The sequence below is a fragment of the Colias philodice genome, chromosome 14, assembly GCF_061535455.1.
Source record: "Colias philodice isolate Cphi_HAF_F1 chromosome 14, ilColPhil1 Martin Lab GWU primary, whole genome shotgun sequence".
Lineage (NCBI taxonomy): Eukaryota > Metazoa > Arthropoda > Insecta > Lepidoptera > Pieridae > Colias > Colias philodice.
Genome location: NC_143099.1, coordinates 3,553,923 through 3,570,942, shown reverse-complemented (window position 1 = coordinate 3,570,942; position 17,020 = coordinate 3,553,923). Strand labels below are relative to the sequence as shown.

The window sequence follows — 17,020 nt, the reverse complement described above, 5'->3', positions numbered from 1 at the left end:
AATATACTTGTTTATTTATTACTTTTAAAATAAGTAAATTAAAAATAAATTTTCTGACAATTGCGACATTTTATAATATTCAATAACAAGGTTATATTGACATGTGCGTTTTACTTCAATCGCGCGTAAAGGTTACACGCACACACTTTTTTTTATGTACACACGAAATACCCAATTATCATCACTTTTGGATCAACCTAGTACATATGGACAGTTTATATTCAGAAGTTATTATTTTAAAAGAACTCCAAGGCGAATTGATGAATAACACAGATTTTATGCAAAAGTCCACTGCAGAAAAATGGCAATTTATTAAAAAAAAATGTCCTAACGAATTTGTTTGTTTAAAAAAATGATTAGCTATATACTCTCTGTTCCCGCCACTTCAGCATTTACTGAAAGAGTCTTTTCGGTCATGAATGTGAAGTGGCGGGAAGAGAGAAACCGAGCTTCATTAAAAATTAATTAAAAATGAGCTCTTGAAATATATTAATTTAGATTCGGAATGTTTGGATTCATATAATTCATTTAAAAATAATGAAAAATTGTTGTTAGGTACTGCAAAAAGTACCAAAAAATATATTTTTAAAAATATTTATTTACTCTTTATTTACCTCCTTTAAAATCAGATATACTCTATATCTTCAAATAAAAGTTGGCAACCCTAGCCATGCTTGATGTGCGCACGATCGTCAGTAGGATACATCCAGCACCGAGGCCTTGAGCTGACGTACGTCGGGAATGGACCGTGAATAAGACGCTTTACATGTTCTGTGTCATAGACTGTGGTCATAGACCAAATCCAAATACAATATGATTACATTTTAAAAAATAAATGGAAGTATGACCGTGTTAGATGAAATTTTATTCTAAACTCGTACAGTATTTGAAGAAATTACGTTCAAAGCTAAAATATTCTTTAAATGGGACCTTGTGAAGTTGTGACAGCTAAAAATATGTCTTGCTAATCACCCGTATCACCGCTAGATGGCGCGGTAAAATGTCAGTCTACTATTTATGGTCTAGGCTTCCAGTACCTATTATACCTAAATTCTTTTTTATTGTACTATAGTCTATAGATGGCAGCACTTGTTATTTTGTTTGAATCAGAAGCGTTGATTTTTGGTGTTTTTTTAAACAAATGATGATGTTATTGTACAAAACTAATTTGCAGTAAATTTGAAATATTTTAGAACAATAACAGGACTTATGTGAGGCCTGCATCGTAGGTAAGTGAGTATTTAGTATTTACTATTTGATGATAATAATAATAATTATTATGCTAACGTATGGCCTAAGTATCCATGAACATGCCTCATTGTAGGGAATCGGATGACAGTATTCTAATAATATGATATAGCTTATTTGGTGATAATGAGTACCTAAATGGAAACTGTCATTATAGGTAATTAATTTCAGAATACAGAGCATAGATAATAACATAATACTGTATTTATCTACAGAGGATCGATCGAGGATCCATTTCATATATTTTTGTAACAGTCATGGACGAATAATATTCTTTGCTCACTATTCTAACTTTTTAAGGTGCTGTTTATTACTTAGCGGAGACGACAATACCTCAATAAATGAGGATACCACCTATTTATTGGTTATATTTTTACGAAATTATAGGTAATATTTTTTTTCATCAAATTAAAAAGTGACATTTTTTGTACCTACAAATTTAATTAACGAGTGGTCTATAAATGACACAAGGAGAGTTTAAGCACTTTACGATTTCATGAAGTGACAGACATTGATGTTGGTGTTTTCGGGGTGCCATACCGAAAGGGTGAAACGAGAAAGAAACATATCTACATTGCTGTCTGTCTGATTTTCTTTGTCCATGATTGTAGGTAAGACATTATGAGTAAAAGTACTTACCTAACTGCTATCTACAAATTATTCTACAGGTTGCTTTGTAGTTTGTATTGATATCATGAAAACTGATAAAATTTTAATCTATTGGCTAAATTTTATTGATTTCTGGTATATAGACTAGGGACGATAGATATTAGTTAAATTCATTGTTGTAGTGCCAACTGCCATCTCCACTGCATATTTTTTGTCATAGGACATTGAAAAGATAAATGTAAGTATTAGTTAGTTCTTTAAAGAAACGAATCTTCAATGGCGGCGCTTATCATTCCCTCTCGCTCACACACGACCGTACGGTATGCAAAAAAAAAATGGAAAAATAAAATCACTAAAATGTATTTGATTTTCCCTATAATAGTTTTTATCATAAATTTACAATGACAATTATGCATTTGCGAAAGTAAATAATGTTTTATTGGAATTTGACAAAATATGTTCTTTGGGAAAAGTTGTTCAGTTTTATGGGCTTATTACAAGTATTATGGGGATTTTATTACATTCTGTATACGTAAATATGATAATTCATATAAATACACAAATACAATAACAAAAAAGTTTGTCAACAAACAATTTGAAATAATTAATAAAATAATTATCAATTTACGTTATTTTTATTTTCTTTTTTGGTGATCCTACCATCTGTCAAAGTCAGCTTTGGCCGCCATTGAAGATTCGTTTCTTTATTGAACTGACTAATAAGATAATATATTGATATATGTATACAGTGAATTACGGATTTAGATATCTATTTAATTATATTTTATTATTCGTCAATCCCTGCAAAGTGCATCTAAGATTATAAATAAAAATACAGATTTAAAATACTTAAAATATTAATTTATTTCCAGATTATCAATCACTCCTTAAAATAAACTTTACAACAAACACTCTCGGGACTGTACATTTACATTAATTTAGTTAGTGAGCTTTTACCACCTTTTCCTTAGTGATAAAATGCTGCAACTATTTATATCTATGTATAACTAGATTACTTATAACACTTAGGCAATAACAAGTCTTTTGTATTGTAACTACATTTTTAACTTAACGCTAATAACGGTTCTTCTGGATCATGTTTTATGCTTGACAGTTTCGATGTTTTATTCCATTTCTCTTTTTTGTTTTGCATCTTTTGTTTAGTCGCTGCTAATTTTGCCTTTGACTTCGATACTTTAGGAGCAATTGTCGTGTCAATTTGTTCTAGCGTTTCGATTATATTTTTAGGTCTGTATACTACTTGCTTCGTCTCTTCACTTATTTCATCGAGTGTCGCATTTTTGTTAGCGTATACAACCACATAGTGAGAGTAATCCGAATTAGAAGGAGTGTTGATGTCAGCGAAATCTTTAAAGTTTGCGAATTGATCGTGATTGTAGTTAGGCCGTGGATTCGCAATGTATCCCAAGTTTAATGAGGGTCTGCCATGGCCATTATTGTAGTAGGAAAGACCATCACCGAAGTCTGATTCTTCGTCATTTTGGGCGAAAAATGTTCCTCCTCTGATGATTCCAAAGTTTCCAGAACCAAGTACACTTGAACTAGCGTCTACGAGAGGTTCAGACGCGTGTGGTGTGCTTTGTTTAGAATAATTGTCGATAGCTCTGTAGCCTCCAAATAGAGGAGAGTTCAGGAGAGATCTGTAGGAATTCGGTCGCTGGCTGAACGCAGCCTCTTGGTTGCCAAAGCCGAATCTAAAGTTATTTTGTTGTGGCTTTGGTTCAAAAAAGTTAGCAAACGTGGGGAAAAATGTTTGTGAATCGCCGACGATTTCAATAGAATGGTCCCCATGACCGATCGCTGGTGCTGTATCTCGTGACCTAAATTGCCTTAAGCTTGCTGGTGGAGCCACTGCTTCTGATATGATTTCTGATGATTCTGCTTCAAGATCTCCAGTGAATTCTGTAACAATAATAAATTTCGCTTAAGTTTTTAATGCTCGAAACAATATGAAACACATAAACATAAAAACAGTGTGATTTATGTTTATTTTCGTTGTCAACTGAAATTAGTTTTTTATTCATATTAGGTAAAAAAGTAGTAACTTTGTAAAAAGTTTCGTTTAACAAAAGCGAATTTCAAGGTGACCGGTTAGCTTATCCTATTTTTTATCAATTCGGTTTGCAGATAAGCGAAAGGTTTATTAGTTTTATGATAGCTTTGTTAAGTACACAAAATTTAAATCGTATTTAATTTGCGTTTTGCGATTAATACATAATGGATAACACCTCATGCAATTATTTTGCTCAGGTAACATAATATCAACTGATAAATATTTCATGCATTGTACAAAAATGCACAATGGCATGCATAGTACGAATTTCGACCATTGAAAGTGTAACGTTTACAAATGGGTAAAATATTGGGTTATCTGCACTCTGTAGGCGTATGGTGTACTTAAATAACATTGAAATGGTTCTAACGAGACATATAATATGAACGTTTAAGTGACTACCGACTAGTAGAGTGACTTGTACAAAATCACTCTTCCTGATCGAATAAGTAATGTGTGTGAGGTAATCGGGAAAAGCATACCTACGCTAGAAACTATTTCCGTGTTCCATAAGTCTTGTTTCCACACATGTTTATATATCTTTTTTCTCAGTAATCCAATATTATGTAATATAAATCAGTGAGAGATATACCTATCTGTAAATGCGCTTTTAAATTACGGTAATTTTACTAACTAGTAACTCAACTTAAACATATGTAGGGACATAGGGATAGAGAAAGCGACTTTTGTACTAAAGTTTGTACTATGTAGTGATTCTCATAGGCATTTTGAAATTGGGAAAATTAGTAGCGATGTTTTTAATACAATCATAACAAATGAACACTCTGCGAAAAACTTCTATTTTGTTTACTTTACAAGACTACTATTTCAACCATTTAGAAAGAAATGAATGCTAACAAATGCTAATAAGCCTTACTGTATTATTTTTCCCACGGTTTGCGAATCTGAATCATCATAACAAGAGTAAGGGCTATCATTACATACTAGAATATATCCATGAATAAACAGAAATTCTTAAAATAAACCAAATATTGTACAATGTCAAGCAAAATGAGGTTAATATAGTTAATGTGACCAATATGACCTTATCTTTTCACGCTTCTATGAGTATCGATGGAAACAATTATTTATGATGTTAAAAATATTTATTGGATTAAAACAGTTGGCCAGTGCATTCTTACATAAAACGGCTGTGAAGTGGAAATCTAATTTACATTTTATACATTCACCTAGATATTATTGGGGTCAAAGGTTAAAAGGTGCTTGATGTTATAATATTTGTTTTGATGAGAAGAGCTTTTTTGTGTTGTTCGTTGAACCGTAAAGATAAATACTGCAGAGACAAAATTTTAAAATAGCCAACTAGTTTTGAATTGATTTTGCAGATAACTTTCATATGAATATGTGTAATAAATGCAAATGGTAATTTAATTTATTAAAAATATAGACAGCAGTTGAAGTAATAACGTTATAGACAGATTCCATCTTCTCTTTCATTATATCAGTAGCGTTCTAAAGAAGCTCATTGTATATCTAACTAATAAAAGAACAAACAATTATACTTAATTCCGTTACTTTTATTTGATTATGTCTCACGTTATTACGTAGATATTACGTCTGCGACCGCGGTTTCCGTTTGTATACTTTGTCTCGCCTTATACGTGTTTATTTCTCTGATTATGTCACATGACATATTATTTAGAAGAAAAGTAGACACGAAATGATAAAGCCTAAAATGAAGACTCTCAGAAAATATTTATAACCACAAACATGTAATATGCGTAGGTGTTTGACTGTCCAAGTATTGATGCTATGATGCTGTGGATATCTCATTCACAACTGCATTACTAACATTTAACGTTCATCAACATAATATTATTTACGCTCTCGTTAATACTAACTTCGACTTCTCATGTAATTAGTCAGCATTTTTAAAATGTAGATACTTCTAATAGTAAAAAAAAATAACTTCACTAAAGTATAAACATAGTAACCGCATGCGCATCTTCTAGCTATCAAAATTCAAAATAATGAGGGTGGGAATATTATATTTCACATATTTCGTTCAATAATAATTAAGCTTATATTATTTGCAACAATTAACTAAGTAGTTCTTTGTTGTGAAACATATTATCAAACTATTAGTTACGTGTATTTGTAACACATAGTTGCGTTTGAATAATCGCCGGATTATGTATTTGGCTAACCTTTGTAACCTCCGGCCTACAATCATCCAAATATTCATTAAAATGTGCATTTTTATCGAAAAACTCCATGTCAGTTTTGAAACTGTGTCAAAGGTGAGGAGAAAGTTTGGGGTTATCGTGAATAACGAGGATTTGTATTTCGTATATTGAAATACGCGACTTATCTGTGAAGTTTTACGATTTTGGTCACGTTCTATGAATTGTTTAGGGCTAATTGGATGGGTCACCCGCCTCGTAAGTCATCAGAGTTCTGTGTCGTGATATACGAGAATCATTCCTAGTATGAGCTTTTAAAGGTTGCGAAAGCATATTTGTTGGTAGTTATTAATTTGGTACTTGAGTTACGTGCTTTTGATAAAGTATTTGGTCATACATATTTATAATTTTAAGATAAATAAAAAATATTAAAAGTAAAATAAAAAAGCTTAAATATCGTGATTTTTGAGTCTTTTTTTATATTTTTGATTATAGTAAAAAATAAAAATATAATAATGTAATATTACTCTATCAAAAAATGAGGTACCTCCTTTATCTAGGTACATACTTACTCTGTATTAGATATAGATGGTATTCGTATAATAATTTTATCTTATTCAATATCAGTGTGTTTCCCTCTAAGTATATATTTATTTATGTTTATTATATAATATGTAATTGGTATGTATATCTGTTTATTTTATTTATGTATATGTATATTTATATATTGTGTATGTATATGTATAGTATATGTGATATTGTATATGGATATGTATTATTTAAGGTAGATATATATTATTATTATTATTTTTTTTTGTTTTCTTGCTTTTTAATTAAGTAATAATTATTCTTTTTCTGTTCTCGTCCCGCCAATTAGTGATCTTTTTGCTTGTTTACCTTTTACCGTGGTTGCCTGGAAGAGATCACTATTAAGTGATAAGGCCGCCAAAATAGTTGTACTCTGTTCTATGTGTATTGTGTAAGTAGTTCTAAGGCTTCTGTACAATTATTAAAGTGTTAAATAAATAAATAAATAAATAAATAAATAAAATACTTATTATAGTCCTTTTCACATATGATGATTCCTGTGACACTTCATCGTGTTCCGAATTACGTATTTTATGTTTAAAACGCCAAAATAATTTTAGTGCATAATATTTTTATTTTATGGCGGCATTATTACCAAAAATATAAAAATGAAACATCTTAAGCTTATAAATCCAAAACAGTATTATTTAGTTTAATATAATGAAAAATAAAATAAAATAACACAAAAATATAATACCTACGCAATTCGTGTACATGAAATGGATCGTTGAAAAATCATAGAGTTGGAAAATCATATAATCGGCGCCCATCTTGTGATCGTTTGTCAATCGATTCAATCGTCTATACGAGTGCGTCAGCCTTGTATACAAGTTGCATTTTTATATTGATACTTTACGTGGTATTCTGTTATTGTTACTAATTGTTATTGTTGACTTTTTGTTCTTGATGTTTGCTAAGTTTCCTTAGGTAATTGTTGGCGAAATGCCGAAAAAACTAATTTTGGTACTTTATTCAAATCGATTTCATTTCCATATAAAATATTATCGATTATCGGAAACAATTGATATGATTTCAGTAAAGACATCTCTACACGTGTCAAAAATCGATGTGTCACAGAAATCATCTTAGGTGGAAAGGACTTATAGTTAAGTATAGTTAAGAAGAGAAAAATTTAAATTTCTTCTATTTACACTTCTTCATTATTTAATTTGCTGCTTCTTTCATAATGAAAATTGTGTTTGATCATTTCTCTGATAGCTTTGTGATTTAGTGCGTAAAATTTCTTTGTATAAATTATTATACCTACTCTTATTATAATTGCTATTATGTAAAGCCTTCTGTTTATTATCTTGATTATTTTTCCGACCCAAATATCGACCAATAGAATTGCACCATTCGACGTCACGTGGTACAACCTACATGGTATTATACTGATTATTCTTTTTTAGTTACATTGGCTTAACAAATTTTACTTTAAACATAGAGTGAAAGCTAGATTATATTCGTAACTCAACGCCTATGTCATAAAATTTGGTAAATATGGCTATCCGGGTTACACAATACTTTTAGAACTTATAAAATATGTGAAAAATGTTTTGCAATATTTTCTCTTTTCGGCAAAAGTTTATATTTTATTGCGACGTAAGTTTTTTGAGATTGAATCCAATAGTTGGTCATCTTTGTATAACATTATTTTTACAGTAAGTATATTAATGTTATCAATTTTCACGATTTATTACCGAACAAATTGAAAAAAGGAACATTTTGAAAATAAAAAAAATATATGTAGTGTGTACATTTATCAACATAACGTAATTCTTTAAAAAAATAAAAGAGTGGGCTTTGCTTCCATGTCGTAATTGTGATAATCTAAGATAATTATCAAATTCGGAACGCAACTAATATTGTGGTTTACCGATTCAAAAAAACACCATGCAATACGTATTGCCATAATTTTGTAAAGTTACGTCGGTATGGTATGGTATTAAGATGATGTTACTAAGATTGAGTAATAGTAGTGAACTAGGCGTTACCTGCGGGTTCGGCTCTATTACAGTTTTGTTAACCTCTTGATCTACGTAATAGGGAAATTATGGAGGAGTAGCTGTGCCGCGTGGCTTCCGTGGACTACCTCATCCACGGGTAAATTCAAGTATTTCTAATAGCTCATATGTTATTCCGATGCATAACCTATATTAATGTAAAGCATCATTCAAATCCGTTCTTAAGTTTTTTAACAAACATCCATCCGTACTCACAAACGTTCGTTATGATATTAATATGATTAGTCGTTGTTTATAATATCTATTAGTAGGATTGCGATCGGAAAAAATTATGCCAGTTTCAGTGATGGAAAATTTATTGGAAATTTATGCATTCAGGTTTTATAATATGTATTGTGATAAATGTGATTACACGACTCGACAAAAAAATTTTCGTTCTTTGTCCTAAAGTTTATACTATTATTTCCAGTTAGTTATGCACAAAAACGAAAAGAAAATACCTTTTTTCGGTATAAAGTTTGCTTTTGTGATAGTTATAATAATAATACAAATTTTTCAATTTTTTCATAAATTTTAATTTTTTAAAAAGACCGCGTGGTGAGAGTGGGATATTAACGTTTACACTGTGCCGCTAGATGGCACCCGAGTGATAAACAACCATTTTGTATTATTTACAAGCCCAGAATAACTTAAAATGTCGTCACGAAAGTGCAAATACGATGCTAATGCATTTTGTTTTATATGTGGTCAATTTATTAAAGTTCGAGACGTGAAATATGAACTAAAGACATCTCACGTTCTCTGTGAAGCCTATGAAGCATATTTTGACTGTCCTGTACGGAATCAAGATAAGCCATGGGCTCCACATGTTGCTTGTAGATATTGTAAATGGTGTTTGGAAGGTAAGGCAAATTCCAATTACAAATATTAAGGCCATGGGCTGCAGGATGTCATTAAAAGTACATATGCTGCATGCTCATTTGGATAAATTTAAAAACAATATGGGAGCCTATTCCGAAGAGCAAGGAGAACGTTTCCATCAGGACATCATGAATTTTGAACAACGCTATCAAGGCCAATACAATGAAAACATGATGGGCGACTATATTTGGGGTTTATTGAGAGAAAGTAGCTATGAACATAAAAGAAAAAGCAAAAGTGTGCACTTTTAAGTTATTTTCCACTTTTCTGTAAGCTAATTTGATAGTAAAACTTAATAAAAATAATAAACATTTTTATTTCAATAGTTTTATTTTCAATCAAAAATTAAAATCCGAGATTTTTTAAAATTTCCTTCAATCAGTCTTCTAAGCACAAAAGCAAAGTTTTTCATGCCATATATTTTTTTTCCGTCTAATTACGACCTAAACTACGAAATTTAATGCTTTGCAATCAAAGTCAAATTTCATGGTGACCCGTTGTTATGGATGCTTCTACCATTTGGTTAATTTTCGGGTCATCTTTTAGGAAATGTGAAATATGTTCTGAGATAGTAAATGGTGCCGACATCTGCATCAATCGTCATATTTCAACCAAGTCGCAATAACTCAGCAAGAACTATCTAGGTATGAAGTTGAAAGAACACTTACATTTTTTTTTTAAATTTAACTGACGGTAACAGAGGAAAACAAACTTTTCTATAAAAACCAAAATACCAAAACCTATGAGCATTAGGTAAGAACAAGCGAACATTTGGGCACGTATATTTAAATGTAACACATTGAAGTGTCAAGCGACACATTATCGTAACACAGAAATACGTAATAGGCGATTAAGCTTTCAATACGTGCATTTGCATTAACCATTCAAGTGAGGATGTAATGTTTTCGTGTTACACATCGTATAGTATGTGTTGCAATCGTTTCTATCAATGATATCATACGAATAATATCCTATAGGCAAATCTTTGCATATACACCAGTCTCAAAAGAATCTATACTTAATATTATAAAGCTGAAGAGTTTGTTTGTTTGAAGGCGCTAATCTGAGGAACTACTGGTCCGATTTGAAAAATTCTTTCGGCGCTAGACTGCCCACTTATCGATGAAGGCTATGGGCTAAATACAGGAGCGGAGCACTACAGGTAGTTTGGTTTTAAATAAACCCTTTGTTTATGTTTCCATACGTAATTTATACCTATTGTAAAAATTGTTAAGGACTTACACAGAGCAGTTACTAATTCCACGGATACACGATAATAGCATAAACATTACAATACTTGTTTAACCTGAGGCAGTCAGGAAAACGTTATAACTGAAGGAAGCTATTACTTCGTAAATTACCTCGCCTATGACATTAAACCTATTTCATTTTTGCAATTGCTATAAAACTGGTACTTTATTTCAGTTGTATCTCAAGTCAATAAACAATATAAATTATGCTAGTGACAAAGGCATGGTTGAACTATAGACAGGTTAATAACATGTAGGTATAAGAGTAATTCACGTTTCATTGTTATTAAGAGATATGTCAGACATTTAATGAAGTTTCCTCTCTTGTCCCGGGTTGATTAATTATAATTTCTTTTCAAAATAACATGACCAGAAACTCATGATGGGGAATTTTTTAAACTTTGGTCATTTATCTTATAAAGTGTTTTCTTAAAATGTATAATAAAGCATTAATAAGATAAAAATAACGATCCGAACGTTTTAAACCTTTCATAAAACAAAGGTGACAAGTAGTAAATGAGTACATTACATAGCTCTACCATTTGCAAACTTGTAACGTTCAAAGGGTGTAACTAGCAACGATCTGTGAACAGAAATGCAATAATCTTTTATCTTACGAACATTGCGGTTTCTTAACTCATCCCTGTGAATAGTGACGAAATGTGGAGCATGACATCAATTCGCATACATTATGTCAACTGAAGCGACTCTTGTGTTCGTAACGAATTTGAAAGCTCGAGATTGAGTGATTTCTTGTCACGTTCTTAACGTATGGTGGTGATAGATCATCAGTTGAAATAATGTGAATTCCGTATCGAAACATAGGTATTTGTATTCGTTAGTAACATAGCTGCATATTATTTTATATAGTCACGATCTTTTCATTCGGATGTATTATAATCTATCATTACTAACACTAACTACATTGGTAAAACATCGGCTAGTCATGGAGATGTGAAATTTTTAATCATCATTCATCATGTGATATACGAACGAAACTACACTTTCGTCGTTTTCATATTGCTTTACAATTACATGTAATTTATATAATTATTTCCTGCAGTGTAAAATTATAACGCACTTTCTACTCCCTGCTTTAGCTTTCGCGTATCAACCAGCCATTAAGAGTATAAAGATAGTATTTATATGTATATCACACCATTGAATTGACTCATCATCATTATAAGTATCTATGTATTGAGTGTGGGCTTACGTATTCAAAATTTCAATGTCTTCAGTTCAAAGAAACCCGGAACAAATAGATTATGATGTTAATGCATTTATGAGCACATAATTGTAATCGTGACATACGTTTTTAAATGAGGTAATTTGATACGAGGAAGTAAAACATGATAAAAAATAGAGCGGTGTAAACTGTCAAATATGTCGGACTATGTAAATCATTATTAGACTATGTTACATTTCAATACAATGATTTATAACTTTAAATGACGTATTTTGTATGATAGTTATCGATCACTTATGTATTCATTTTTTGACGTACCTACGCAAAAGCATGCATGTACTTGAACTATATTTTCAAACGAGCTTTCCGCCCGCGGCTTCACCCGCTTTGTCTAAAATCTAATAAATTAGGTAAATTCTTGTTATCTCTATTTTAATTAATTAATTAATTCAAGTAATAATACCATAAATAATAAACAAAAATATGTGATCATGATTATAAAAATTATTTTTAATTTACACTTAATATGTAAGTAATATACATCATACAGTTATCTAAGATTTTTTTATTTAAATTTGGGTCACATATAGTGTAATAATAACTTTGTCTCAACACTTACATCAACTTTCACTAAACTCTGCCTCAAGCAAAAAAAATATTTAAATAGCAAGAACTGTTAAAAATTGACCTTTGTGCCTTTGCTTGATTAATATTTTTTCCCATGTCATATAAAAGGTTTATGGGCGTATCAAAACAAATATTTCATATTATATAACGCGTGGCATTGTTGTTATTATGTAAGACATGTGATCAACGATTTATTGTTTAATAACAAAACCCTTCCGGCATGAGAATCTGAATAATTGAGTATTAATTAAGTACATAATAAATATAATGTAAAATGTACTGACTACGACTACAAACAACTATATTGTGTTTATTAAACGTGTTAGCTTTTGTAATGATTATTTCATTAAATTAATCAATTGATACTTGTTAAATAGACTGTATAAAGATACAAATACATACATTTAAAATACTCGATAACTAGTGTAAATTATACAAATAAAGTTTCTATTTTACCCTTGGGACTGTATCGTATATAAGCATTTCCGTAATTACATGTATGATTATCATTTTAATAAACGATAATTATATTTTTATAAATGCAGTAGTTCTAAGATTATATTTTATATTTTTCTTAATTATTATTTAACATTGCCATCGCCTATATTTTTCGATAATATCTGGGTAATATTGGGATAATAGATTTATATTATGTTATCCTTTGATATGACTATGTTTTTGCGTTGTTTTAATGATGTATACTGATAGAACCTCCTTTTGAAATTAAGCTTCTTGCAAATTTTTCTTATACTAAGTTTCATCCATTTCTATGATACTAGTATATATGCAATTTTTTCTATGTTATCTCTTAAGATGACCAAGACCAAACAAGTATTTTTTTGGTAAAGTTTGATAATAAATAAAAGTAGATATATTTTTAAACTCACAACCCGAAATATTTTTTATTTAAATATAATTTGAATCTAAAATACATACAGACTATATAAGATTTATTCATTGAACAAAATACGATAATATGTAAATGAGCTTTCTAAAGTCCTCTCACGGAAGTACAGGAAGGTTCATTTCTCACGATTTTCCTTACAAATTGAAATACTAAGCATTGATATTATCATTTACGAATTACTATTCTTAGGTACCTTGATAGATGAATAATGAAATAATACATGCAAGTACCACAATAATACATTATTCTTAACCTAGAATTTGCGAAAATTTATAACGTAACAAATACTTTTACTAAAATATAAATCTGTTTGCCATTTCAGTTAATGATCATCTTCATTCATTGAACTTTCTTTATCTGACCTTTTGAAATTAAACGATACTTTCGATTTATTGATATGATTGTATTAAACATGATCAGAAGAGTACAAAGATGAGTTTATAATTAAAGTGAGGCAAAAATAGTTGTTGTAAATAGAAATGTTATGTTCCGCAGTATTATTTTATTGTCCTTATTCTGTAAATGAAAGAGGGTCGTTCAACTATGTTTGGGCTGTTCCGCCTTTATTAAGGCGATGTATGTTAATATGGTGTGTTCCAACTTTATCCAAGCTAATATATCAATGACTTAACATAAAAAAATTCCCCAAAAGGTATGTAAGGTACATACATATTTGCTTTTTGACCATATTACAGCAAAACGCACTTAGAATTGTTTAATAAAATGTTTTATGTACAAAGTATTACCTTTATTACAATCTTCCATGTTAATATTGCGAAAAACTTAAACATCTAACACAATAAATAGATTGGAATTTTACACAGGTATTAACAATGCAGCCATCGTTGTTGCAATACATGCTTGTTATCAATTCATCGCAAGACCATCAAAGCATAACGTTCTTTCAATGTTGAAAATTACACAGTTTCATAGTTCAGTGCAACCTTGAATATTTTCAAATACGATTTGAAATGAAAATAACAATAAAGATTTGCCAAATAAATATTAATATTAATCCGTCTGCTAACCCTTTGGTCATGCATTTCTTAATGTTTATTGGGTCATGCAAAACAATGAATATTACTTTATTGATTGGTGAAAGATTTTGTATTGTTTACTTAATGCGTAAAAAGAACCGTTGTCTTAGACCGTTTTTTATGTAACCAATTTTTTACCAAACCAATTAATAACCAATTTTTTAATTGGTATCACGATTGAAAATTAATATCGGAAACTTAGCATATTTAAATGTCTATAAGAAAAACAACAATTGATATTATTCGTATATAGCAAAAAATTCAAGAAAAATGATGATTTAAATAAATATCTACTAAATTATATTCCAATTCATAAACAAATGCAATAAATATACAGACAGAAATAAATGTCTGACCAGTAGGTAACTGGACATTTACAAACATTCTTCATCTGTATACACAGAGGTGTAATATTTGTTCATGATCTCCAAACCAATAATGTACTGCTTTCTTTTTATTCTGCTCACTAACGCTGATTTGCAAATACATACTTGAAAAAGCGTTTTGTTAGCACTTTCAGTGAAGCTAGCTAATTCGTATTGTAAATATATTGTATATTGTGCTTTAGTTTTAAAAGGAATGTTTTGCAAGCTTGTATTACGGTGTAATATTTAGGTTAAATAACATTGTTTTGACTCACTTTTGTTATATAGTTATAAATAGTCTAAACAAAGCTATCGTATTACAATAAGTTATTTATTCATTAATATTGTGTAGGTACATTGTACATATTTTTATTTCAGTAATAATTCATCATGCATTTTATTGTTGAGCTGTGCGCTCGTTGAATATCTCAATATAGGCCAGTGGAAATTAACATTAAATTCGCAAAGCACGATGTAGATTTGAATTTTTGGTATGTTGTTTGGATCAGTTAGGGTGATGTAAATCCCAATTTGCAACTTCGAAAAAGTTGTGCTCGCTGCGCACCACGTGATAAACTGCGAAAATTTTGGACTTTTTTCACTTTTTGCTCTAAAAGTCATAAACTATGCGTTTCCGACAAGTATGATTCAGTACATAAATTAAGGTTATTAAATTTGCAACAGTTTAAGCCTAACCGCAGCTCTCTAAACCTTATAACGACTAAACTGTGGCCATTCGAAGATGGTTCATTTTTCCCGAAATATTGAAATTTTTAGTTTTGCTCCCGTTTGAAGCAAAATATTGGCAAAAACCGCTCGTTCTATGAGAAGTTCGTATAATAAAGTTGTAGTGCATTTAATTTTCTTTCATAAGAGCATAGAACAAAGTCTGTGAGACAAATATTTCACACACAATATCTGAAAAACAAAAAGAAGGTAGAAATAGATTTTTAAAGAATTGAAACTGAGAGCATATAAAATCATAAAAAGAATAATACTTTTTCATTTGCAGGATAGGTAATTAACAAAATTACAAAATTTGGGAAAGTAGGAAAAAAGATTATACGCAAATAATAAACTGCGAAAATTTTGGACTTTTTTCACTTTTTGCTCTAAAAGTCATAAACTATGCGTTTCCGACAAGTATCATTCAGTACATAAATTAAGGTTATTAAATTTGCAACAATTTAAGCTTAATTAAAGCTCTCTAAATCTTATAGCGACTAAACTGTGGCCATTCGAAGATGGTTCATTTTTCCCGAAATATTGAAATTTTTAGTTTTGCTCCCGTTTGAAGCAAAATATTGGCAAAAACCGCTCGTTCTATGAGAAGGTCGTATAATAAAGTTGTAGTGCATTTAATTTTCTTTCATTAGAGCATAGAACAAAGTCTGTGAGACAAATAGTTCACTCACAATATCTGAAAAACAAAAAGAAGGTAGAAATAGATTTTTAAAGAATTGAAACTGAGGGCATATAAAATCATAAAAAGGATAATACTTTTTCATTTTCAGTATAAGTAATTAACAAAATTACAAAGCTAATTAAATTTGCAACAATTTAAGCCAAACCGCAGCTCTCTAAACCTTATAACAACTAAGCTGTGGCCTTTCAAAGATAGTCAGTTTTTCCCGAAAATTTCAAATTTTTAGTTTTGCTCCCGTTTGAACCAAAATATTGGCAAAAACCGGTCGTTCTATGAGAAAGTCGTATAATAAAGTTGTAGTGCATTTAATTTTCTTTCATTAGAGCATAGAACAAAGTCTGTGAGACAAATAGTTCACTCACAATATCTGAAAAACAAAAAGAAGGTAGAAATAGATTTTTAAAGAATTGAAACTGAGGGCATATAAAATCATAAAAAGGATAATACTTTTTCATTTGCAGGATAGGTAATTAACAAAATTAAATTTTCTACAACTTTATTTTATGACCTTCTCATAGAACGAGCGGTTTTGCCAATATTTTGGTTCAAACGGGAGCGAAACTAAAAATTTGAAAATTTCGGGAAAAACTGACTATCTTTGAAAGGCCACAGCTTAGTTGTTATAAGGTTTAGAGAGCTGCGGTTAGGCTTAAATTTTTGCAAATTTAATTATC

At 30.2% G+C, this 17,020-nt stretch overlaps 1 protein-coding gene across 1 annotated transcript in view; it reads right to left on the bottom strand.

Annotated features, from left to right (window-relative positions):
* Positions 1-2,696: 2,696 nt before the first annotated feature.
* The window catches only part of LOC149482727 (uncharacterized), a 41,201-nt gene continuing 26,877 nt past the window's right edge, over positions 2,697-17,020 (bottom strand). The window contains exon 2 of the mRNA XM_089703309.1: positions 2,697-3,780. Within this exon, the coding sequence (XP_089559435.1) occupies positions 2,921-3,780 (860 nt within the window). The 3' untranslated portion in view covers positions 2,697-2,920. The remainder of the gene's footprint in view (positions 3,781-17,020) is intronic.